At 36.2% G+C, this 26,966-nt stretch overlaps 2 protein-coding genes across 3 annotated transcripts in view; one reads left to right on the forward strand and one right to left on the reverse strand.

Annotated features, from left to right (window-relative positions):
* ARIH1 (ariadne RBR E3 ubiquitin protein ligase 1) overlaps positions 1 to 26,966 on the reverse strand; it is a 114,441-nt gene that overhangs the window by 62,849 nt on the left and 24,626 nt on the right. For both annotated transcript variants that reach the window (XM_036844425.1, XM_036844424.1), the window contains exon 2: positions 7,950 to 8,017. In XM_036844425.1, the coding sequence (XP_036700320.1) occupies positions 7,950 to 8,017 (68 nt within the window). The remainder of the gene's footprint in view (positions 1 to 7,949; positions 8,018 to 26,966) is intronic.
* On the forward strand, positions 16,902 to 17,869 carry LOC118891120 (60S ribosomal protein L10a-like). Its single transcript, XM_036844757.1, is given in 3 exon segments — positions 16,902 to 16,912; positions 17,196 to 17,674; positions 17,677 to 17,869. Coding segments are annotated over 3 exon segments (672 nt in total). The 3' UTR covers positions 17,859 to 17,869.

The following is a 26,966-nucleotide window of genomic DNA, read 5'->3' on the forward strand; positions in this document are numbered from 1 at the left end:
TTGTAGAAAACAAAACCTAGAACGGGCTGAATTTAATTAAAATATTTACTAAACACTAACTATATATATTAGGAGTTGTGTTAGGTGCTAGGAATAAAAGACTAGTGAGGTATTTTCTACACAAGGAACTCTAACAGAAGTCGTGAAATATTAAACCAAATACATATTAAAGCACAAAGGAAAGAGTAATTAACTGTCTTGAGAAATAAGAAAAGTATCTTAGACGTAAACCTTAAGTTGGGTTTTGAAGAACAATTAGGACACAGGACAATAAGAAAGGCATGCTAGGAGAGGGTCAATGACAGTATAATTCCAAAGGTGCTCCCTAGAGCTGTGGAGCTAATAGGCTACACTGACACCCACAGAAACCCTGTGGTCAGATAAAGGAAACATTTCCAAAGTTGAGGCAACACAAAAATGAATTTGGTGACCACCTTAAAAGTTCTGTACTACTCATGTGTAGTATAAGAAATAAAGAGGGGACTTCCCTGGTGCCGCAGTGGTTAAGAATCTGCCTGCCAGTGCAGGGGACACGGGTTCGAGCCCTGGTCCAGGAAGATCCCACATGCCGCGGAGCAACTAAGCCCGCATGCCACAACTACTGAAGCCCACGTGCCTAGAGCCCGTGCTCCGCAACAAGAGAAGCCACTGCAATGAGAAGCCCACGCACCACAACGAAGAGTAGCCCCCACTCTCCACAACTAGAGAAAAGCCCATGAACAGCAACAAAGACGTAGCCAAAAATAAATTAATTAATTAAAAAAAAAAAAAGAAATAAAGAGAAGATTCAGAAAGGCAGACAGAAGCTGGAATTGTCATAAAAAGAAAGAGAAGGACAACTCACTTTCTCAGTCTCTCCTGCTGGGAGGATAAATGCCTGGCAGGAGCAGGGTGATCTTTAGTTTATGTATAGTACTGAAGAAGGGTCAATGAGAAATTCATTCTACCAAAGAGGCAAGGAGATACCCAGCTTTCAAAGGCTGCAATAGCAGAAGTACTAGTCATGGTGTCACACGCCCAATATCTGATGCTACGAGCTATGATGCCTGTGCCCAATGGCAACAGCAACAGCTCTTCCATTAGAATAGTCTGACTCTGATTTCTGGCATTTTTTTGGACTCACATACTTCGTGGCTGATTCTCAATACGTAATGTCTTTTCCACTTAACCTCTTAAAGTTTGTTTACAACTAAAATCCCTAACTGATAACACCAGAAAAGGAGACGGTTCAAGATATGACAAATGAAATAATGGAAGGAACATCCCACAAAAAGTATGATAGAATCAAAGCCCAGATGGAAAGGTTGGCCTTAAAAGAAGAAGGACAGATTTGTTATTGCTGCACTTCTGATTCTCCGATTTTCTCTGTTTTGCTTCACCTGGAGAAGCATGGGAAGAAACCTAGTGAATAGAGAAAATTCTATTTAATTTGTAAAACAGAAATGAAATAAATCTATAGAGTTAAAAAGCAGAAGGCTGGGTAAGAAAGAAAACAGCAAAGGTCTGGAAAACGGCTACTAGAGACAAAAGAGACCAAAAAGTTAAAATGGCCCCTTCCCCACCTGCACCAAAACGTATTTTTAAAAAGAATAAATCGCTCGTTTTTAGGATCAGGACAGATCTGTTTAAACTGCAGACTAGAAGGCCGGGGGGGGCAAGTAAGAAGAATTATTGGCAAGAATCTATTTATACTTTTATTGCCCTCACTGGACCATGAATTCCTCCCCCCAGGGCTGGGACTATGGCTCACTAATGAATAAAATAAAAGAAACATTTATATGCCTAGTATATGGAAATAAGAAAGGAGAGTAGAGAGGACTAAATTTAAAAGATTTCACAATTTTGACTAAGAATCATCTTTAAGTATGTCAAATGAATCGAAATAATACTTGAATACATTCTGTGTTACCCACTGGGAAGCAAGATTTTTTTTAATGTTATGTAACAAAATTTATTGGCCATATTGTCTAACTTTGTAATTCCTGGGATCCTAAATAGTTACAAGATTATCATATGAGTAACCTTCATTTTTATACTCACGAATTGGGAGGTGCACAGCATCACTGAAGTTAAACCTCCTTACATTCCATGCTTCTTTTCATTTTCCAAGGGTATTAATGGGGTGAGGGGAGAGGGAGGAATGGAAAGGGGCCTAGGCATTGGCATTTAAAAAAATTCTCAGGTGATTCTAATGTACAGTCACTTTAATAGTTTATCAGTTGATTCTCTTGAGTCTCCTAGGTATTGATTATATTGTCTATATAGAATTTCTCTTCCTTTTCTAAAAAGAAAGTGTTTTCATTACAAATGAGTGCTTGCTTTCTGAAATAGTTATTATAAAGTTCTTCTGTGATTATTAAGGAAAATTCACAGAATACAAAAAAGCATAAAGAATCTTTTAAAAACTCCATAATCCTCCTATCCCCAAAATAATCTTCATGCCACTTATTTAATTTTCCATGTTTTACTTTATTTATCAGAACTTCCAATACATTTAAATGGTGGTGACAGCCAGTAACTAACATTTCAAAATTAAATATAATTTTGCTGTAGATTTTTAGTTGATACCCTTTATTAAGCTAAGAAATTACTTTTTTAGTTTGCAAAAAATTGTTTTTTCTAACACAGGGGTAAATGCACAATATTATTAAATACATTGCTGGCATTCATTATAATTACCTTTTGGTTTCTCTTCATTACCCTGTTAAAAGTAGTAAATGTTATAGACACGTCTTTTCCCCAGTGGTGACCCATTCTTGCATTCCTAGGAGAAATCCTACTAGACCATTAATTCTTTCAATTCAATTACTTTATCCATGAATTCAAAAGGTATGTTCATAATGAAGATGGTTTTCTTATGCTGTCTTTGTCAAATTTTGTAACCAGGGTTATTCTGATTTGGCTAACATGAATTAATGATGTCCTACCTTTTTCTATGTTCTGAAATAGTTTTTCAGAACTAGAAAAACTAGCAGTTCCTTAAAGGTTTATTAAGACAGAACTTGCCCATAAAATCATCTAGTGCTTTTGGGGGAAGGAGAGGAATCTTTTAGTATATTTATTACATTTTTCCACAGTTGTTTTCGTATTTTTTTGGGGGGGGGGGGAGCAGTAATTTCCATTTTTAAGCTTTCAAACTTAACGGTAAAAGTGGTATACACAGTATTAATTTTAGATTTTGAAATATTTTTCCTAACCATAATTATGCATTATTTCCAATGCTGTTTATTTGTGCCTTTTCCTCCTACCGAATCACATTTGCCAATGGTTTATTTCCCTCCCTTTTCTCAAAATAGACTTTTCATTTATTTATTTATTCATTCATTCATTCATTCATTCATTTATTTAGGGCTGCACTGGGTCTTTGTTGCTAAGCGCGGGCTTTCTCTAGTTGCGGCAAGTGGGGGCTACTCTTCATTGCGGTGCTCGGGCTTCTCATTGTGGTGGCTTCTCTTGTTGTGGAGAACGGGCTCTAGGCGTGTGGGCTTCAGTAGTTGTGGCATGCAGGATCTAGAGCGCAGGCTCAGTAGTGTGGCGCACGGGCTTAGCTGCTCCTCGGCATGTGGGATCTTCCTGGACTAGGGCTCAAACCCGTGTCCCCTGCATTGGCAGGCGGATTCTTAACCACTGCGCCACCAGGGAAGTCCTACTTTTTTAAGAGCAGTTTTAAGCGCAAACCAAAACTAAGCAGGAATTACAGAGGTTTCCCATATACCCCGCTGCCACACACACACAACACAACCTCCTCCACCATCAACATCGCACATAAGAGTGGTACATTTGATGCAACCAATGAACCTACACTGACACATCATAATCACCCAAGTCCATAGTTTACATTAAGGGTCAGTTTTGGTGTTGTACATTCTATGGATTTAGACAAATGTAGAGTGACATATACCCATCATAACAGTTTCATACAGAACACTTTCACTGCCCTAAAAATCCTTTTTGATCCACATACTCATCCTTCCCTCCCTCTAACCATGATCTTTTCATTATTTCCATAATTTTGCCTTTTCCAGAATGTCATATAGTTGGAATCATACAGTATGCAACCTTTTTAGATTGGTTGCTTCCACTTAGTAATATGCATTTAAGGTTCTTCCATGTCTTTTCATGGCTTGATAGCTCATTTCTTTTTAGCAATGAATTACATTCCATTGTCTGGATGTGCCACAGTTTATTCACCCATTCACCTACTAAAGGACATCTTGATTGTTTCCAAGTTTTAGCAATTATGACTAAAGATGCTATTAATATCCATGTGCAGGTCTTGGTGGGCATAAGTTTTCAACTCATTTGGCTAAATACCAAAATGCGTGACTGGACTGTATGGTAAGAAACTGCCAAATTGGAAGCAAAGTGGCTGTACCATTTTGCAGTCCCACCAGCAATGAGTGAGAGTTCCTGTTGCTCCACATCCTCATCAGTATTTGGTGGTGTGTTCTGAATTTTTTTTTCCCCTTGGCCACACTGCGTGGCATGTAGGATCTTAGTTCCCCAACCAGGGATCAAACCCATGCCCCCTGCAGTGGAAGCTCGGAGTCTTAACCACTGGACTGCCAGTGAAGTTCCTGTGTTTTGGACTTTGGCCATTCTAATAGGTGTGTAGTGGTAATTTTAACTAGCAATTTCACTTTAATTAGCAGTGCCCTAATGATGATGTATGATGTTAAATATATCTTCATATGCTTATTTGACCTCTGTGTATCTTCTTTAGTGAGGTCTCTATTAAGATTTTTGCTCATTTTAAAATTGGTTCTTTTTCTTACTGTTGAGTTCCAAGAATTCTTTGTATATTTTGGCTAACAGATACCTTTTGCAAATATTTTCTCCCTGTCTGTGGCTTGTTTTCTCATTCTCTTGATATTTCCCTTTTAAAAAATCCATTTCAAAGATCCATCTTTCTGCTTTATTTATTTTTGTTCTCTAATTCATTAATGTTGCTTTCATCTTAAATACCTATTCTACTCTCTTTGGGTTTATTTTGTATTTTTCTAACTTCCTGTTTCAAAGGCTCACTTTGTTTCCTACCTATTTATCTTTTTCTTATAGATACTAAGACTGTAAATCTCCCTGTACCTCTTCAGCTACATCCCACATTTGTCCTCTCATTATTTAGTTCTAATTATTTTAATAATTTCATTTTGGGATTCTAAGAGTTTTTTGCAAGAGTGAAAATAGAACACATATCAATTTTTCTTGGAATTTATTATAGCCCAGAATGTGATCAATTTGAAAATAATATACTCTGAAGGGTACACCAAATACCAATTCATATTTTAAATCCTCTCCATGTTTATTTATTGATAAACAGTCTAGAAGAAAACTCTAGTGTAAACACAGTTATATGTCGAGAGACAGCAACCACAAAACAAGAATAAAGTTACTAAAATGAATATGTTGGATACGGTTGAAATAAACAATTCAAGATGGCTAAATAGCAGAATGGAGGCAGAAAGAAAAGCAAGTTAGTGAAGTAAAGGTAAACCTGAGGAACTTTCACAGACCAAAGTAGAAAGACAAGTACAGATGAAGCATTTTGAAAAAAGGTGAAAAAAATCCAGAAGTTTCAACATGTAACCAACAGGAATTCTAGAAAGCAGCACCATGAGAATGGAGAAAAGATAATATTAAAGAAATAACAGATAAGAATTTCCCAAACCAAAAACATGAGTCCTCAGACTTAAAGTGCCCAACTAGCTATGTTTTCAAAACCTACTCCAAAATTTCAGAATATTAAGGATTTCTCTTAGAGCACTCAAAAACTGATCACATATGAATCCTGACTTAAATGACTAAAGGATGTATTATTCTAGAGGGAAAAAAGTACATCTGGAGAAAACAGTAGGATGCAAGAAACAAATTAGCCAAAAAAAAAAAAAAAACACACACACAGAAGTTAAATACACTGATAGTAAAAATGCTTAACATGAAATGAAAAATTCAAATATTATCAACTTATCCAACTGAGAGGGGAAGAGTGGAGCATAGAGAAGAAAAGTATGCTACAGTTTTTGTCTTGTGCAGGGCATGGATATAAATAGTGTGACTAAATATTGTTATAAACTTTGCATATACATATACATATAACTATGCATATATAAATTGTAAGGCTGACCCCTAGAAAAGCTGAAATAAATATATAACTTTGAAATTATAAGGGGGGGAAAAAGGGAAAGAAAACTTGATCAAACCAAGAAAGCAGCCAAGAAACTAACCAAACAGAAAACATGGTAAATATAAAGCACAAATTAAGGTAAATCAGTAGTGAAATATAAACATATTAGTAATTATGAAATAAAGTGTAGCAGTGCTACTATCAGACAACATAGGATATAGTAATGTGAAACTCATTAAATGACACAAAAAGATATTGCATAATGATTTAAAAACACTATTTAAAGATTTACAAGTACCCAATAACATATCTCCAGAAGATGTAAAACAGAAACTGAAATTACAAGGAGAAACTGAAAAGTTCATACACACTAGAAGTTCCCAGAAGCTGCCTAATTTTCAATTCATACTCATCACACTTAAGTTCTACAATATTTAACTGAAAAATGCTTTCAGCAGTGTCAACAGTGTTGTAGGACAAACTTGAGAATGTCTTTGGAGAGATATATTAATAAGAAACAAACTGTAATTAAGTTTAGTTCAGTAGAAGAGTATCAGATGTAAACAATGAAAACTACTTTTTTCCTAAACTTTCTTGTGTCATAAAGTAAGTCTGAAAATAAATGTGAGCAAAATTAAGAAATACCACTGACTTCAAAAAAGGCGGTCAGCTCCATGGGAAAAAGAAAAAAAAGAAAAATCACACTAGTCAAGGATTTTATTCTTCATGAACCTTGGGAAAGCTGTATAGTATGTGTTTAAGAACATAAGCTTTGGAGTCCAACAAACCTGAGTTTGAGTGCTAACTTCTCGCGTTACAAAACTGAGATAAACACATCAAGCTCTAAGTCTTAGTTTCCATATCAATTAAGTGGGATAATAGTTTGTAGCTCCATAAAGCTATCACCTGGATAAAATTAAATAATGCCTGGCACAGAGGGCTGAATAATTAAGAATTATTGTTGTTACTATTAAATTGTAGCTGGGGTGCAAGATGTGAGAAACTGGGTAATATTCTTGGTAGTATTTAATATCTGTTTTGCAAAGTGCTTTTGATTTTAAAAATCAAATGGGAAATATTTTCCATTTACTTCTCATAATATTTGGGTTCTCAGTTCATAACAAAAATTAGTTGTAATTTAAAAATTAAAATTAGAATTGCTAATTTTAGACTGAGAGAATAAGGCTGATAGAATAAAGGCTCTCACCCTACCACAAAGTGCCCCAAATTTCCAATTTAAGGAAGAGAAAAAGATAAAGAATGGCACTATTATTATCATTCTCCAGTCCCAGAAATTTCTTCCCTTTTGGAACCAGAAACATTTCCAGAGAGAAAATACCCAATGGAATTTAATCCTGCATGGAAACCAGAGAACGAACCAGTCAGTCCAAACAGCTGTTTTGGTGGCAAGGATACCCTGAGCAACTTCTTTGTTTTTACTGAAGAAATGTCATTATTACACCTAAGGTAGATTTAAAGGTTTATGGGCATGAAGGTTTTAAATAATTAAAGGAAGATCTTATTCGTGTGCTCCAAGAGTATATCAAGCCCTTTACGTATTTTTAGTTCTCAGTACTCAAGAGGATACATTTTAGAAGACACTGAAGCAGAGCCCCCACACCTCACCTCCAAAATAAAAGGAGAAATATTAAGGCTGAGATCCCTTAACACTAAGTTTATTGCAAAACTTACAGATGGTGAATACATTAAAGCAAATACCACTTGTACACTGGTTTGTTCACATACTTACTTGTGTCTCGTAAATTCAGTTCAACAGGCTTTCTGTGTTACTTCTAAGTATGAAACTGACAATATAGTTCCTTACCTTTCCATTAGCTTCTCTTTATCCCAATTGAAGTGGCTAAGGAGTATTCTTGTGATAGTTGCTGGATTCTAAAGAAGGGGGAAAAAAAGTCATTTTAAGGTAATAGCACTTCACTGACATTTAGTGAATTTTTAGGTTGAATTTAAAGTTCTACAACACCCCACCCAAATTTCCTTTCCTAAGATATTTCTTTATTCCCCTAAGAAAATACCAACTTTGCGGGACTTCCCTGGTGGCATAGTGGTTAGGAATCTGCCTGCCAATGCAGGGGACACAGGTTCGAGTCCTGGTCCAGGAAGATCCCACATGCCACAGACCAACTAAGCCCGTGCGCCACAACTACTGAGCCTGCGCTCTAGAGCCCGCGAGCCACAACTACTGAGCCCACGTGCCACAGCTACTGAAGCCCGTGTGCCTAGAGCCTGTGCTCCGCAACAAGAGAAGCCACTTTAATGAGAAGCCCACGCACCGCAACAAAGAGTAGCCCCCGCTCGCTGCAACAGGAGAAAGCCCGTGCGCAGCAATGAAGACCCAACGCAGCCAAAAATAAATAAATAAATAAATAAATAAATAAAATTATATTTTAAAAAAACCCAACTTTTTATGGACACCAAAGGGGAAAAGGTGGTGGGGGGGATGAATTGGGAGATTGGGATTGACAGATATACACTAATATGTATAAAACAGATAACTAATAAGACCTGCTGTACAAAAAATAAATAAAATTAAATTAAAAAAAAAGAAAATACAAAGTTTTAATTATAAGATCAAGACTATTTAAAAATAGTTTGTCACACAAACTCAGGTCAGGTTTCTATGGGATTCTAAAGTAGAATTCAAAATAAGCCAAGAAAAAATTAAATGAAAAACTACTGTATAATTAAGCACTAATTAAAGTGAACCTTTTTGCAATTAGATTTAACAGACTGCCACATCAGCACATTGTAAATCAATAAAATTTGTAACATTTTATGTACTGAATAGTTCAAATGAATCCAAACCATTTTTAATTCAGAAGGTCCTTCAGACATATTTAATGAAAACAACAAAATACCTGTACTATGAAATAATTTATAGAATATAATCTTCAGCTGCTATTTCGTTTGTAGAAGGAAAGGCTACCACCATGAAATAAGCCTAAAGTTGACTGCCTTATCATTCAATGATGTCACAAATACTTCCATTTCCCTTGAAACTAGAGAGCAGAATTTTAACTCAAAAGGCAACGGGGCGTGTGGGCCGCGGCCAGGGACTTCCCTGGTGGCGCAGTGGTTAAGAATCCTCCTGCCAATGCAGGGAACGTGGGTTCGAGCCCTGGTCCAGGAAGATCTCACATACCACGGAGCAACTAAACCCGTGTGCCATAACTACTGAGCCTGCGCTCTAGAGCCCGCGAGCCACAACTACTGAGCCCATGTGCCACAACTACTGAAGCCCACACGCCTAGAGCCCATGCTCCGTAGCAAGACAAGCCACCGAAATTAGAAGCCCGCGTACCGCAAAGAAGAGTAGCCCCTGCTCGCCGCAACTAGAGAAAGCCCACGCACAGCAACGAAGACCCAACGCAGCCAAAAATAAATAATTTAAAAAACAAAAAAAAAGGCAACAGGGCCTAAGAGATGGATGAAATCCAACTCATTCAAAGATACTAGAGCTAGTTACAATGTCAGAAGTGAAATTCAAACCTGAGTCTGCTTATTTGTATTTCAGGTATGATTTTATTACATCAAATAACAAACATTACAAAAAAGGTCTCTGCATATAAACTACCTTTATTTCACCATAGTTAGACAACAGTATTAGTTAACTACTGATTTAGTTAAAAAGTAATCTTGTATAAAAATGTCATGAAAGAAATCCCTATCAATTATTCTCAATAATACCATTTTTCGCAGAAAAATTCACATACATCCACTTCCCCTTTGGCAAAAAAGTCGAAGATGCGGACATTATAAGTCCCAACCCTCCACACTCCAGGCACATTTTGCTAATCCATCTAGGTATTCCTTACTTCTTGAACCCAGACTCCCCTAAGAATCCTCCTTTAACATAGCACTTGAGAAAGACACTACCAATCTAGAAGAATTAATATGTGAAAAGAAACCTATTAGCTGATCCTAAGTTATAATATTTGTACAGAATATAGACATTGTCAAGTGTCCAGAAATATGATACAACAGGTTTTTACAATAGGATTTGTCTACAATTGAAATAGTTATTCATTTAGTCATATGTAAAATAAGGGCAATAATCCTATTAATTGGGAAAATTAAGTCTAGTCGTAGCCACTGGGATTTTGCAAATATAACTTTGCGGCATCCAATGCACGATATAATCTCTGCCACTAGACAGCACACTTGGGGGAAAATGTTTCAGGAATTGTTAATTCTCAACTTGCAAAGAGAAAAAAGGGAGAGATGCGGAAATGCCCTCTTTGACTTAATATTGCTAAATACCTTTTCTGTGTTTGAGTTCAAAAATTGGTCTCGGGACTTTCCTGGTGGTGCAGCGGTTAAGACTCTGTGCTGCCAATGCAGGGGGCATGGGTTCAATCCCTGGTTGGGGAACTAAGATCCCACATGCTGAATGGCAGCGGCCAAAAGATTAAAAATTAATTAATTAATTAAAACTGGTCTCATCCAGAGGTTCCCAAACCTGTTATTGGTTCTTCAAAAATTACTATGGAATGTTCTGTTAAAAAACAGATTCCTAGGTTCCACTCCCAAATGTGCTCATTGCCAAAGGGATTCAGAACATTAGACTACTCATCCCCCAGGATGAAGAAAACATGACAACTTTTCTGATTTTAGCTGTTTAAAATTTTCTGTGTAGGTGTAATGTGTTTAATAATGTACACACTGTATTGGAGGTACATGTCCAAAAGTTTTTCCCAATTGGATATTACTGGAAAATCTGGCTAAACCACATGATGATGCCGGAATATCTACATTCTGCCAGGGCTCTACACTATAGGGCAGAGGCTGTTTCACAATACTAAATAAATAAATATATTTGGGTCACTATCTTAATGCAGCTGGCTCAAGTCATTTACGTGCATTGCACATAAATGGAAAGGTGATGGGGGAATGACATTTATTGTGCATCTACTGTATTCCAGACCCTGTAACAAGGTATTTTATACATCTCGTTTAACTATCAAAGCACTCTGTAAGGTAAAAATACTTACCTCCCATTTTAAATATGAGAAAACTATGACTAGGCTCCAAAAGGTTACAAAAACTACCCAATATCATGCAGCTAATTTAGTGGAATAGTTGTTGGGACTTCACTGGTGGTCCAGTGGGTAAGACCCCGCTCTCCCAATGCAGGGGGCCCGGGTTTGATTCCCTGGTCAGGGAACTAGATCCCACATGCATGCTGCAACTACGAGTTCACATGCCGCAACTAAATATCCCACGTGTGGCAACGAAGATCCCGCATGCCACAACTAAGACCCAGTGCAGCCAAAATAAATTAAATAAATAAATGGGTTTTTTTAAAGCTGATATTTAAATGGAATAGTTGTGAATTCTCACGTAGGACAATCTGGATCTAATATTCCTTCATTTATTCTATATAGAATAATCCAAAGGAATATTAAAGAGCTCATTTAACTACTAGTCATATGTCTAAATATCCTTTATATCCTCCACCAAAGGGTAATTCAAAGCAGGATGAAGAGGGGATGGCAGAAAGCTAAGCTTTCTGAGGGACTGAAAAATGTTCTACTTCTTGAATGTGATGGTTGGTTATATGAGGGAAAACATTTATCAAAACTCAAACTATACACTTAAAAATGGGTACCTTTAGTCATATCAATAATGTTTATTTTTATTTAAAAACAGAACAATCTGTTTTCTGGTCCTGACCAAGACGGAGTAATAAACACAACTCTCTCCCACCAATTACAACTAAAAACTCTGGACAAAATACAAAATACAACTAACAGAGTACTCTGAAAATTAAATAACAGCAGGCAGATTGGGGAGAGCAGTGAAAAACAACAAATAAGATGATGGTGAGTATCGGTTTGTTTTTTCTCCTTTATTTCCTGGCTTTGACACAAGGGTAGGCCAAATAGGCATACTGTATAGTAGGCACAATCAGCAAAAGCTGAAACAACTGCATCTTCTTGGCCAGAGGACTAAGGCAAAAGACTCCTGGAGAAGGTGGGGAGAATACTTTTTTCCTTTTTCCCTTGTTTCTCCCAGCCCTGCCCTGAGGCCAGTCCCAGCCATGAAACTACACTACTGCAGACCAAAGAAAACCACAAGAGAAAACCAACTGCTCTGAACAGAGGAACCAGGAAGACGAACCCCGGTGTGAAAAAAAAAGAGTGTGGGAGAATCCCTATTATTTTCTTTTCTTTTTTTCTCTTGCCACTTCACCTCAAGGCATGACAGGCAGGAAACTAAAACTGAGAGAACTCCATGCATCTGGCCAGAGGAATGAAGGAAAGGGCCCCTGGGAGATAAGAGTGTAGAGGAAATCACTGAAAGGAGAGAGATGGAGAAGTAGATTCCTAATTCTGTGTATGAACCAAGTCCTGGGCTCACATGTAAGCTATACATGTGTGGAACACAGCCAAAGAATAGGAGAGGCTGCCAGAACCAGAACCAGAACTATGATATAAACCACTGCCCAAACCCTAGATCAACCTAAGTGGGAATGGGAGGGGCAAACTCAATATAGCAAAGACTTTGAAAACTTCTGAACAGATAATGGAACCAAATCTGTACATAAAGTGAGAAAGAACTTTCAGGTAGAACCTAACTGGGTTGACTTATTTACTAAAACAAAAGATCCTCACCAATCTCTAAAGGATTTTAAGAGAACGCAGAATCTCACACAACATTTCAAACATCCAGGACAGAATCCGAAATTACCAGACAAAGCAAGAACAACAAAAATCTGATCAGTTATCAACAGAGAAGACAATTATTTGATTCTGACCCCAAGATAACCCAGATATTAGAATTATCAAACAAAGACTTTTCAAGTAGCTGTTAAAAACATGATACATTAGGTAAGGGTGAACACCTTAAAATGAATGAAAGAAATTCTTAGGAAAAAAGCTCAAATTATAAAAAAGAACCAAATGGAAAATTTTAGAACTAAAAAACCCTAAGATCACTCGATGGGCTCAACAGCAGAAAGGAGATGACAGTAGTCAGTGAACTTAAAGATATGTCAATAACAATAAAAGTGTGTATGTGTGTATTTATATATATATAAATAAATAAATAAATAAATAAATAAATAAATAAATAAATAAATAAATAAATAAAAGAAGTCTCAGGGCCCTGTGGGATAAAAAGCTATCAGCCTAGAATTCTATACTCAGTGAAAGTACAGTTCAGGAATGAAGACAAGGATACTCTCAGGCAAAAGAAAACCAAGAGAACTCATTTCCAGCAGACCTGCTCTAAAGGAAATGCCAAAAGAAGTTCTTCAGACAGAAAGCAAATGGTACCAGAGGGCAACCTGGAACTTCAAGAAAGAAGGAAGAGCAACAGAAATGGTAAATGAGTAAATATTATAGACTATTCTTCTCTTCTTATGTTTCTGAAAAATATACAAAACTGTTGAAACCAAAAATTATAACATGTCATGGTAAGGTGAAGGGTTAGATGTAACACATATGACAACTACAATATAAAGGGACTGATAGAAAGGTCATCTATATAGCTATAAGGTTTCTATGTTACACTTGGAGTGGTAAAGTATCAACTCTAAGTAGAATGTGAAGAGTGAAATATTTATATTATAATCCTTAGAGCAACCACTGGAAAAAAAAAAAAAAGAGAGAGAGATGGTTAAAAACACCAATAGAGATTGATCATTTTGTGTGATACTAGCTTTTGTTTTAAAGTATATACGTATGTATTAAAAGTTCAATGAAATATCCACCTATTTTCATTTAATTAAGACCTTAAAAATCAGAAACAGATGTTGACCTTTATCAAATGCTGTTACAATATCAAAGGAAATGATCACATTGTTGATCTTTTTTAAATCTATTAATGAGATAAATTATGTTAACATAATTTCTAATAATAAGCCATTCTTGCATTCTTGGGGGGAAAAAAAACACCAATAGATACATGAAGTGGAATATTTTCAAAATTCCAATCCAAAAGAAAGCAGAAAAGGAGGACCAAAGAGAAAAATAATTTAAAAGACCAAAATTCAACCACATCAATAATTACATTAAATGTAAAAAGTGAAGGAAAAAAAGCCACTTAAAAGACAGCGATAACTATACAAATACCAAATTATTACACTGTATACCTGAAACTGATGTCATATGTCAATTATACCTTAATTTTTTTAAAAAAATTCTTTATGCTGCTAAATAAGAGACAGAGAGCTTAGTGTTTTTTTTTAAGGCAAAACTATATGTTGTTTATAACAACCTATTTTCCAAAATAATGACACATAGAGACTAAAAGTAAAAGGATGAAAGAAGACGTATCATGCAAAACACTAATCAGACAAAAGCTGCAGTGGCTATATTTCTCAAAGTAAACTTCAAAACAAGAAAATTTACCAGTGATACAGAAAAACCTCACAATGGAAAGGTCAAGTTACTAAGAAAACATGCACTTAACAACAAAGCCTCATAATAAATAAAGCAAAAACTGATAAAAATGAAAGAAAAACAGACAAATCCACAATTATACTTGGAGATTTCAATGCTCCTCTCTCAGTAATCCATTTAACAAGTAGAGAGACTATTCGTAAAATAAACCATCTATCAAATAACCCAAGGGTCAACGAGGAAGTCTTGAAGAAAATTAGAAAACATCCTGAACTGAAGAAAATGAAAATACAACACGTGAAAATTTGTGAAATGTAGCTAACACTGTTTAGGAGGAAATTTATTGTATTAAATGCTTACATAAGAAATGCAGCATTGTATTAAATGCTTACATAAGAAATTTTTTTTTTCAAAAAAAAGGCAAACTATATCTAAAGCAAGCAGAAGAAATAATACAAAGAGAAGTCAATAAAACTGAAGATAGAAAAACAAGAGAAAATAAATGAAACCAAAGCTGGTACTAAAGATCAACAGAACTCTAGCAAAGACTAACCAAGAGAAAAGAGACCCAAATGACCAGGAATTCACAACGTAGATAAAACAGACCAATTTTCTTAAAAGTCACTAACTACTAAAATTCACTGAAGAAGAAATGGATAATATGAACATCCCTATATCTATTAAACAAACTGAATGAGTAATTAAAATCTCTGCACAAAGAAAACTCAAGACCCAAATAGTTTCACTGGTAAATTCTACTAACCGTTTAATACAGCGGTCCCCAACCTTTTTGGCACTAGGGACCAGTTTCATGGAAGACAATTTATGGATGATTCAGGTGGTAATGCTTACCTGCCACTCACCTCCTGCTGTGAGACCTGGTTCCTAACAGGTCACGGACCCGTATCGGACCTGGGGGTTGGGGAACCTATTTTTCCTATTTTTGGTTTAAGGAACCCAAAAATATCAATTCTACACAATCTCTTACAGAAAACAGACGAGGAGGAAACACTTCCCAATTCCTATTATAAGACCAGCATCACCCTGATATCAAAATCAGACAAAAAACATTATAAGAAACTACTACATGAGCAAAGATGTAAAACTCCCCAACAAAATATTAGGAAATCAAATCTAGCAATATATTAAAAGAAAGATAATTACACCACAACAAAGTGGGGTTTATCCCAGTATTGCAAAGCTATTTAAACATTCAAAAACAAAAATCAGTAAACATAATCATATTAACAGCCTAAATAAAAACTACAAGATCATAACAGTAGGATGCAGAAAAAGCATCTGACAAAATTTGACATCCAGTACTCATAAAAACTCTCAGCAAATTAGGAACAGAAGGGAATTTCCTTATTTGGTAATCTATTAGAAAAATTACAGCTAATAGAAAATCTATTAGAAAAATTACAGCTAAATTACAGAAAAACTACAGCTGTCGTGTTAAAAATGACATGATCTATGTAGAAAATTCCATGGACCTACAAAAAAGTTCCTAGAATAAATGAGTTCAGCAAGGTTTCAGAATATAAGACCAATATATTTTTTTAAATTTTTATTGGAATATAGTTGATTTACCATGTTGTGTTAGTTTCAAGTGTACAGCAAAGTGAATCAGTTATACATATACATATATCCACTCTTTTTTAGATTCTTATCCCATATAGGTCATTACAGAGTACTGAGTAGAGTTCCCTGTGCTATACAGTAGGGTCCTTATCAGTTATCTACAGACCAATATTTTTTTTAAAAACAGCTGTATTTTTTTTTTACATACTAGCAACGAATAAGTGGAAATCCAAAAAAATTTTAAGTTCCATTTACAACAGCACCAAAATATGAAATATTTAGGTATAAATTTAACAAACTATGTGAAAGTACACATATGCTGAAAACTGCAAAATACTAGTAAAGGAAATTTTAAAAGACCTAAATAACTGGAGATATGCCATCTTCATGGGTTGGGAGACTCAATGTAGTTAAAACATTAATTCTTACCAAACTGATCTATAAGATTCAACTCAATACCAATCAAAATCCCAGTGGGATTTTGGGGTAGATGTCAACAAGATATTTCTAAAACTTATGGATTAGCAAGAAAACTAGAATAGCCAAAATAATTTTGAAAGGAACACCACCTGACTTCAAAACATACTACAAAGGTATAGTACTGGCAAAAGAATAGATACACAGGTCAAAGGAATAGAAGAGAAGCCAGAAATAGATTCATACTAGTATGGCAAAATGATTTTTACAACAGTGCTAAAACAATTCAATGGGGGAAAAAATCTTTTCAGCAAACAGTACTAGAAGAATTAAGACATCTATCCATCTACATCCATACAGATATATTTTAAATCAACTCTGACCTATACCTCAGACTTCATACAAAATTCGTAATGGATCAGACGTAAATGTAAAACATATGAGTATAAAACTTCTGGGAGAAAAATCTTTGGGACCTTGAGTTAGGCAAATAGTTCTTAGGTATCAGAAGTACAATCCATAAGAAAAACAGATAAACTGGAATTCATCAAAATAAAAAAGACACTTAAGAGAAGGGAAAGACATGCCACAGACTGAGAGAAAACATTTGCAAATCACACATCTGACAAAGAATTTGTACCTAGAATACATATTTCAAAAATCACTTGAAGCCTAACAAGAAAACAAAAATCCAATTCTAAAAATAGGCAAAGCTCTTTTCTAGTTATCGCGGTGCGAGACACCCTCTACGAGGTGGTGCGGGAAGTCCTGTATGGGAACCAGCGCAAGCGTCAGAAGTTTTTGGAGACGGTGGAGCTTCAGATCAGCCTGAAGAACTATGACTCTCAGAAGAACAAACGCTTCTCAGGCACCATCAGGCTTAAGTCCACTCCCTGCCCCAAGTTTTCTGTATGTGTTCTGCGGGACCAGCAGCATTGTGATGAAGCCAAGGCTGTGGATATCCCCCACATGGACATTGAGGCCCTGAAGAAACTCAACAAGAATAAAAAACTGGTCAAGAAGCTGGCCAAGAAGTATGATGCCTTTTTGGTTTCAGAGTCTCTGATCAAGCAAATCCCACAAATCCCGGGCCCAGGCTTGAATAAGGCTGGCAAGTTCCCTTCCTTGCTGACCCACAACGAGAACATGGTGGCCAAAGTTGATGAAGTGAAGTCCACGATCAAGTTCCAATGAAGAAGGTGCTGTGTCTGGCAGTGGCTGTTGGCCACGTGAAAATGACAGATAATGAGCTTGTGTACAACATCCACTTAGCTGTCAACTTCCTGGTGGTGTTGCTCAAGAAAAACTGGCAGAACGTCTGGGCTTTGTACATTAAGAGCACCATGGGCAAGCCCCAGCGCCTGTACTAAGGCACAGCTTAATAAACCATACTCCCACCATTAAAAAAGTAAATAAATAAAATAAAATAAAATAAAAACAGGCAAAAAATCTGAACAGACATTTCACCAAAGAAAATCCATACAGAGACATGAAGAAGCACATGAAAGGATGCTCAACATCATTAGCCATTTGGGACACACAAACAGAAGCCACAAAGTTATCACCACATGCCAATTAGAATGTTGGGGTGGGGGGAGAAATCTGACAATCCCAAGTGCTGCAGTGTGTGTGGTGCTACTGGAACTCTCATACACTGATGGTGGGAATGCAAAATAATACAGCCAACAAGAAAAAGTTTCAAAGTTTCTTACAAAGATAAACATATACTTAGCACAACCCCAAAATCTCACTATTAGGAATTTACCCAAGTGAAATGAAAACTTATGGTCACCCAAAAACCTGTACGAGGATATTTATAACGGCTTTATTTGTACCTGGCAAAAACTGGGAACAATCTAAATGTTCTGCAACTAGGGAATGGATAAACAAATCGTGGTACATCCACTGGATGGAATACTACTCAGTAATAAAGAACTACTGATATACACAACAACATGTATGAATCTCAAATGCAAATTCTAAGTGAAAGAAGCTAGACTCAAAAGGCTATATATTGCATGATTCCATTCATATGACAAGGTATGAAAGGCAAAGCTATAAGGATGGTGTACAAATCCCCTGGTTGCCAGGGATTAATGGGGGAGGAGTTGACCAAATGGGGTAGAAGACGGGAGTTTTTTTAGAGGGTGATGATGGAACTGTTCTGTAAGTTCACTGTGGTGGCCATTACATTCTCTAGGCATTTGTCGAAACTCATGGAATTGTACACCCAAAAGTATAAATTCAGTGTATGCAAATTGAAATATAAATTTAAAATATAAATTATAAAAGTAATCTAACCTGCACTGGATCCTCTATAATGGAATTCTGACTGTTAAAAGTACAATGATACCTTATAACCCATCAATTACTGGGTATTTATCTGGAAAAACAAACAAAAAAACAAAAAAAAACCCACAGAAACACTAATTCAAAAAGATACATGCACCTCAATATTCAACAAAGCATGACTTGCAATTGCCAAGATATGGAAGCAACCTAAGTGTCCATCAACAGATGAATGGATAAAGAAGATGTGGTATATATATGCAATGGAAATTTTGCCATTAGCACAACATGGATGTACTTGGAGGGCATTATGCTAAGTGAAATAAGTCAAAGACAAATACCGTGTGATATCACTTATATGTGGAACCTAAAAAAATACAACAAACTAGTGAATATAACAAAATAGCAGCAGACTCACAGATACAGAGAACAAACTAGTGGTTACCAGTGGGGAGGGGGCAACATAGGGCCGAGAGGTACAAACTACTGGGACAGGCTAAAAGGATGTATTGTACAACATAGGGAATATAGCCAATCTTTTGTAATAACTGTAAATGGGGTGTAACCTTTAAAAATTGTATAAAAGGGCTTCCGTGGTAGCACAGTGGTTAAGAATCCACCTGCCAATGCAGGGGACACAGGTTTGAGCCCCGGTCCGGGAAGATCCCACATGCCGCGGAGCAACTAAGCCCATGCGCCACAACTACTGAAGCCCGCATGCCTAGAGCCCGTGCTCCACAACAAGAGAAGCCACTGCAATGAGAAGCCCGGGCACAACAACAAAGAGTAGCCCCCACTCGCCGCAATTAGAGAAACACCCGCGCGCAGCAACGAAGACCCAACGCAGCCAAAAATAAATAAATAAAATAAATAAATTTTAAAAATAAATAAATAATAAAAATTGTATTTTAAAAAAGTGTGGCGTCAAAAGGGCAATCCTAAACAGAAGAACACAGATGTGATATTATTTAGTGCCAGGCACTTTATATACATTATTATTTCATTTAATCCTCACATTAATACTTTATGTAAGGTAAGCATTATATACATTTTACAGATGAGGGTAGAGAGGTTAAGTGACCTGACCCAAGATAAAACAAGTTTTAACCGGATCTGAATATTAGATGACATTTATAAAAATTTATGCTTATGGCACCCTTAAAGATTCTTATTTAATTGCTTTAGGTTGGGGACTGGTCAAAGGAGAGAAATCCACCTATGTATGCTACCAAAATTCATAATTAAAATTCACTAATCCATTATTCTAGTGGAAAGTCAACTCAAGCTCTTGGATGAAATAACTCTTCATCCTGTTCTTACTGGTGTTCCTCTTTTTTTTTTTAAGGATATAAACAAACCAAACAAAATCAGTTAATGAGAGAAATCACTATAATTAGAAAACTAATACTACTGGCAGCGATACATTTAACTTTCAGGACAATAAGGCAATCTAAAATGTCACATCATCTCTAGTTATAAACTCTAAAACAATTGTTTCCCCATTCTGGCTACATATTAGAATCTCCTGTGGAACTTTAAAATACCAATACATGGACTTCACTGCCAGCAATTCTGATTCAATGGTCTGGAATGGGACATGGATACATGTATTTTTCACCCAAACTTTTAACCTCAAGTTCCCCAGATGATAGTAATATGCAGCCAAAATTAGGAACTAATGCTCTAAACAGTTTCCCACTATGGGGGCTCTGGAAAAGTAAAGTGTATATGTAGAACTCTCATATGAATATAGTAGTGTAATATTTTAGTAATTTGAAGAAAATTACATTTTAGGGTTATAGCAGGGGCGTTTGCTTTGAAAGTATCTCCAAAGTTCCATTTTTGCATTTTTAAAAAGTGGGTCTGAATATGCCAACTGTCCCAGCTGAGACTTTATGCAATGTCATCCTCCATCATTTGATCAAATGATTCTCAACTTTGGTAGCACATTAGAATCACCTGAGCTTTTAAAAAACTGATGTGCAGGCCACATCCCAGGCCAAATACATCAGAAGTGAGGTGGCAGAGGAGAGGTGGAGGAGGGGACTGGGTACGAAAGGGAAGAACCTGGGCATTACCATATGCATTCCAATATGCAGCCAAGGTGGAGAACCACAGTTCTAGACGTATGCATGTATGCAGACAGGCCCAAATTCAAAAGAGTATGACAGACTCTCCTGGTAAATCAACCGAGCTGCTGAATGACATTGCCAGGATTAGTACTGTGGGGAGGCAACTATTTTTTGAAAAGTCTCAGCAGACAACCTTCTTATTTTAGGGGAAAGCTAAATATTAGATGAATGGGTTTTATAATATTAAAGAGTAACCTAAAATGAACCAGCAAAAAAAAAACATTTTTAACCCAATTAACATACACAGAAGGACTTCCAAAGCCTAGATTTTATTTATCTCAGAATTTGCTCTGAAATAGAATTAAATAGATTCCATCTCAAAACTCAGTTTGACAATTTTCCTACACAAGAATGGGCTCATTCCAATGCAGGGGACGCAGGTTTGATCCCTGGTCGGGGAACTAAGATCCCACATACTGTGCAGCAACTAAGCCTGCATGCCACAACTACTGAGCCCATGCACCTCAACTAGAGAGCCTGCATGCCGCAACTAGAGAGAGAACCCTCACACCACAACTAAAGAGGAGCCCACGCGTCGCAACTAAGACCTGACGCGGCCAAAAAATAATAATAAATTTTTTAATAAATTTAAAAAATATAAAATAAAAATAAATAAATAAAAATTTAAAAATTTTTTAAAAAGAATGGGCTCATGCTTCTACATTATGTTTCTATCTAGCTTAATCTGAGCTCCTTAAGAGAACTGCTGGTGATCCAAATTTTATAGACTATTAATGTGCCTTTTTAAAGCAATATTAGAAACCCAAAGCTGTAAAATACAAAAACTTCTGTACAGAAGTGTTTGCAACACCTACAATAAAAGGTAAATAAGCAAACATACACGTCCACAAAAGAGAAATAATACAACAGAAATGGGCAGTTTATGAGTTCAGCCAAAGAATACAATCGGCTGAAAAACAAGAAAATATTCAACCTCCATAATACAACTATTTTTAATCTACCACAATGGCTAAGATCTTAAAAACTGGTAATATCCGGAAAAAAAGGTGTGGGGAACTGGCCCACAACATGTTTGTGAGATGGCAACTCTCTTTTTTTTTTTTTTTTTTAATGAGTTTTTAACTTTGGACACGTTGAGTTCTAAGTGCTTTGTGACATTCAAGTCTTGATTTTTAATTTATTTATTTAATTTATTTATTTTTGGCTGTGTTGGGTCTTTGTTGTTGCGTGCAGGCTTCCTCTAGTTGTGGACAGCAGGTGCTACTCTTCATTGCGGTGTGCGGGCTTCTCATTGCCGTGGCTTCTCTTGTTGTGGAGCACGGGCTCTAGGCGCGCGGGCTTCAGTAGTTGTGGCATGGGGGCTCAGCAGTTGTGGCTCGCAGGTTCTAGAGCACAGGCTCAGTAGTTGTGGCACACGGGCTTAGTTGCTCCGCGGCATAAGGGATCTTCCTGGAAGGGCTTGAACCGGTGTTCCCTGCATTGGCAGGCGGATTCTCAACCACTGCGCCACCAGGGAAGCCCCAAGATGGCAACTCTCTTAAAACCTTTGTGAGAATAGTTTAGCAGAACTGATCAAAACTTAAAATGCACTTGACCTAGGACCCAGAAATTCCACTTTTAGGAACCTAGCCAAAAGAAATCTACAAGTGTAAAAGGGTAAGAAAAAGAAATTTCACATGCACATTATTTGGAAAAGCAATAAAGCAAAGACAACCTACATTTTCCCAAGAGGAAAATGCCTATAAATTATGCTGTAACCATACTTAAAATATTATGCAGCAATTTAAAAAACAAAAAGAAAATAGATCTGTGTGCACTGGAATGGAAGGATACTACTGAGGTACCACTGTACCACTGAGTGAAAAAAGCAAGTTACTGAGCAATGTACAATATTCCATTTTTGTGTTTAAAAAAAAGTAAATTTGTATGACATATTGAATGTGCACTTTAAAAGGTTTAGAAAGCTGTCCTTGAGAATTATATCTCCAGGAACTAGTTTGGGAATAGGGTAAAAGATTTTTTCTACTTTATAATCATATGAATAGAAATTTAAAATGTTACTTTTACAATAATTAACAGTAGTATAGGCCTTGCTACTTCAAAATGTGGTCCACAAAATCTCAATCACCCTAATCTCAAAGGGTTAGTTAGGAATGCAGAATCCTAGATCCCAATCCACATCTACTGAATGTTCATTTCAACCAGACCCTCAAAAGTTCCTGAGGTGACGTGTACGCACATTAAAGTTTGAGAAGCACTGGTACAGACTATAGGAACCAACATCTGAGCTGGTCACACTAACTGTAAAAAGTTTCATTTCCAAACTCTCAGATTTAATTAAATACTTGATTTCCTTCTAAGAAATGATCATGTATAATTCAGGTATAATTTGCCTTCCCTTTAAAGGTATGTAAGAATGCTGAGAGCTTTATACTAAGAGTTACTAAAAGGCTGCAATATAATTAACAGTCAATGACATACAATAAATCCTTTAGGTATCCAAAGTTCATACAGTACTACATACAAAAATGGAAGAGTAGTATCTTGTCACCAAAAGATGCTCTTGACTTTGATCAATCAGGATTAGGTGCCAGGAATAGAAACCACTAGATATTCTGAGCAAAGGGGGAGTTAATAAAAGAGAAATTGGGTGCTTAATGGTTTTAAGGACTGGAGGAATGGGGTTGTAAGGCTACGTCTGTCTATAAGAATGACACGAGAACACTACACAACTGAATCACAAGGGACTCGCCCCACCTTAAGCCACCAATGGAACCACTAAATTCAAGAACAGCAGACACCTGTGATCCAAAGGAATCAGAAAGTCACCACTGCCACTGCCACAACTGCCACTATATAATCATGAAGAAAAGTGATGTACACAAGAGTCTAGCTGCTGCCTTTGCTACAAATGCCTCTTGATAACACAGAAAGTGAAGAATGAACAATGCAATGCTGCATTTCCGCTACTGCAGAAAAATCTCACATTTTCACAACCCAGAAAAAAAAAGGGGGGGGGGAATGGGGACAGAAAAGGGAAGAAAGACGAACCCCCTTCACACCTCACATACATATCTAATTGCCAGCAACTATTTCACATCTAAAACCCTAAACGCAAAATAGTCTGAGAAATAAAGTTTTTGGCTTTCTAGCCCAACAATACAGAGAGGTAATTAGGAGGGTTGAGGAAGACCATCTCACAGAATTCTCAGATGGCTTAAAAGCTATATTCACAAAAAGAATTTACAACTAAACAACACTAATCCTCAAAGTTTCCAGTTTTGAATATTTACTTCTAAGCTACCATCAGCAGAAGGAAGGTAAAAGAAAAAAAGGGGGAAATGTTGAATGTAATGAAGATGCTTCCTGGATATTATTTTAGCAAGAAGTTCACACTTTACTCACTACCCTTGGATATTATTTAAAATAAAATTTAACACCAACAAGTTTTGACCAACTATTTGTAATTCTGTAGATCCATGATACTTAACTTGAAATTTTGCTGAGATATGCATTTGAACTATAAATTTAATCCTGATGTACCGAAAGTTGTTAATGAATGCACCTAGCCAACTACCCATCAATGACACTTCAAATTTGGCTTTGTTCTTCTTCACCTTGCCCTTCAAATGCCTTGTAGGCGTTATATGAAGGAAATTACTTCCTTCTATATCATCTTAAATTTGAAAGGTCAAAGATCTCACCTCTAGAGAATGTCAAGAGTTTAATCAGAATAAGAGAAATAAAATGCTTCTGTAAATGGAAGGAAGGTTACTAAACTGTGTATAATCATTTAATTTTCTGTAAAAATTCAACTGCAAATCAAAGGGGTTGGGTGATGGAAGGGATATATTTACATAAACAGTAGAAACAGTATGTAAAACTTCTATTTTACAACAGAAAAACAAACTCATGTAAATAGCAGTATACTTTAGCATTTAGTTGAACAAGAGCCAAGTCACCTCCAACGATCATAACTCTAGTTTTAAACCTTCACCGTTACATGAGGCCTCATTCAGGCAAAACCTGGGTGGAGTCTCAGTCTCCTAACTGGCTATTCCTTGAGTGGAGGGAAAAAATCCTAGAGATAAAAAGGGTAAGAACTAAAAGGTAAGGCCAAGAATCAGGTAACTCCAATTCCAAACTATCTTGGCATAACGGAGCTAATCTAAACCACAAATGAAGACTCTATATAGACCACCTTATGTTATTTTACTATTTTTGTGGTAGTTCAGAATTGTGAGAAATAATTAAGGTTATTTAGCAACCTTGAGTTATCTACTCACATTCTCACCTCTGGATTCCAATGGTCAAGCCCAAAGTATTAGCAATCCACATGGCTATTGTGGCACATACTGCAAATGTTCCACCAAACACACAACCAAAACATCTGAGTGACTTCCATGTACTGTCACTTCACCTTAACACTACCACCAGCCATCTGCAAACTACCTAAAGATGGCATACAAAAATTAGTTCTGTAAAGTGAACTGAATATTGTTAAGAAGTCTTGTATGTAGTTACTTCTTCTTCTGGAGGTACTTAGAAAAAGAGATACCTATACATTCCCAACTACTTTTTTTTTTTTTTTAAACAGTGTTTGACCTAGTATTTTTAACTGTATCTTTTAACTAATATCCTTCCTTTCCCAACATGGCAACTCGACATACCTATCGATAACTGGTAGGATTCTGATTAGCAACTGACTGACTCTTTACTTATTCATACTCTATACATGTATATGTGGTACACAAAATTTTGTACAATATAAACATAAGTGAGATTATTTGAAAATCATAGTGCTTTAGAGAACAAACGTATGGACTCCAAGGGGGGAAGTGGGGGTGGGATGAATTGGGAGATTGGGATTGACATATATATACACTATTGATACTATGTATAAAATAGATAACTAATGAGAACCTACTGTAGAGCTCAGGGAACTCTACTTAGTGCTCTGTGGTGACCTAAATGGGAAGGAAACCCAAAAAAGAGGGGATATATGTATACGTATAGCTGATTCACTCTGCTGCACAGTAGAAACTAGCACAACATTGTAAGGTAACTATACTCCAATAAAAATTATAAAAAAATAATAAAAATTAAAAAAAGAAAATCATAGTGTTTATATTTTAAAAGTGTGAAAGTTTTATTTAAGTAAATTTGTATCTTACAAATGCTTTTCTAAGAAAAACTACTTGAAAATAGAGTGATTATAAAAGTCTTTAAAGATCAAAAAGTAGTCATAAATCCAAATGATCTTGAAATAGACAAAAATATACTCCTGTATCATTTAAAGAAAGTTTTATAACCAAGCTGTAACAGGCCACATACATCCCCGGTACATACTCCTGCCAATTATTCTCAAAACTCACAGCTCAATGGTTAAGAATAATGAACAAGGAACATGTGGCACATACAACTGGAATCTTTCTTCATGAAGGCTTGGACTAAGAACACTTTTAACATATATTTGCAGAGGGAATTTTAAAGAATGAAGGTATCACTAAATGTGGACCTTTAAGGATGGGATTGCACTGAATCACTGTTAAATTGTTAAAAATTTAGTGGATGTACACAGTTTTAGAAGCTAATGGTAACCTCAAGGTTTAACAACCATCTTTGCCACATCCCAGTTGCTAATGATTTCCAATCCTTTGAGAAAACCATTTTAAATTTTTAGCTGTTTCTTCTGGTATTTATTTTCATCCTAAATAATATGCTTATGCTCCGACAGTTACTATCTTTCCATTTTAGATATTATCTATCACCTTCCCTGTGAAAGTTGAAGATTTAGCACTCCTACATGCACCCACTCCCAAATCATCCTTATATTATTTTAGCATAGTTTTTATTCAAGCCACTATCCATTGTTTTTAACAATCAACTAATAGGAACTCCGAGAGGAGAGGGAAGGGAATTACCAAAGCAGTATTAAAAGTTTATTTCCCAAAGCTTTAAAAGGACACAAGTCTTCCAGTTGAAAGGGTCCAATACGATCAGAGGATTCACATTTATACATCTCTTCAGAACACAAAGGATAAAGAGAAAAGGCTGAAACTTTTTTAAAAAGTTATCAAGAAATGGGAAGCAGAC

This window comes from Balaenoptera musculus, chromosome 2 (genome assembly GCF_009873245.2).
Source record: "Balaenoptera musculus isolate JJ_BM4_2016_0621 chromosome 2, mBalMus1.pri.v3, whole genome shotgun sequence".
Lineage (NCBI taxonomy): Eukaryota > Metazoa > Chordata > Mammalia > Artiodactyla > Balaenopteridae > Balaenoptera > Balaenoptera musculus.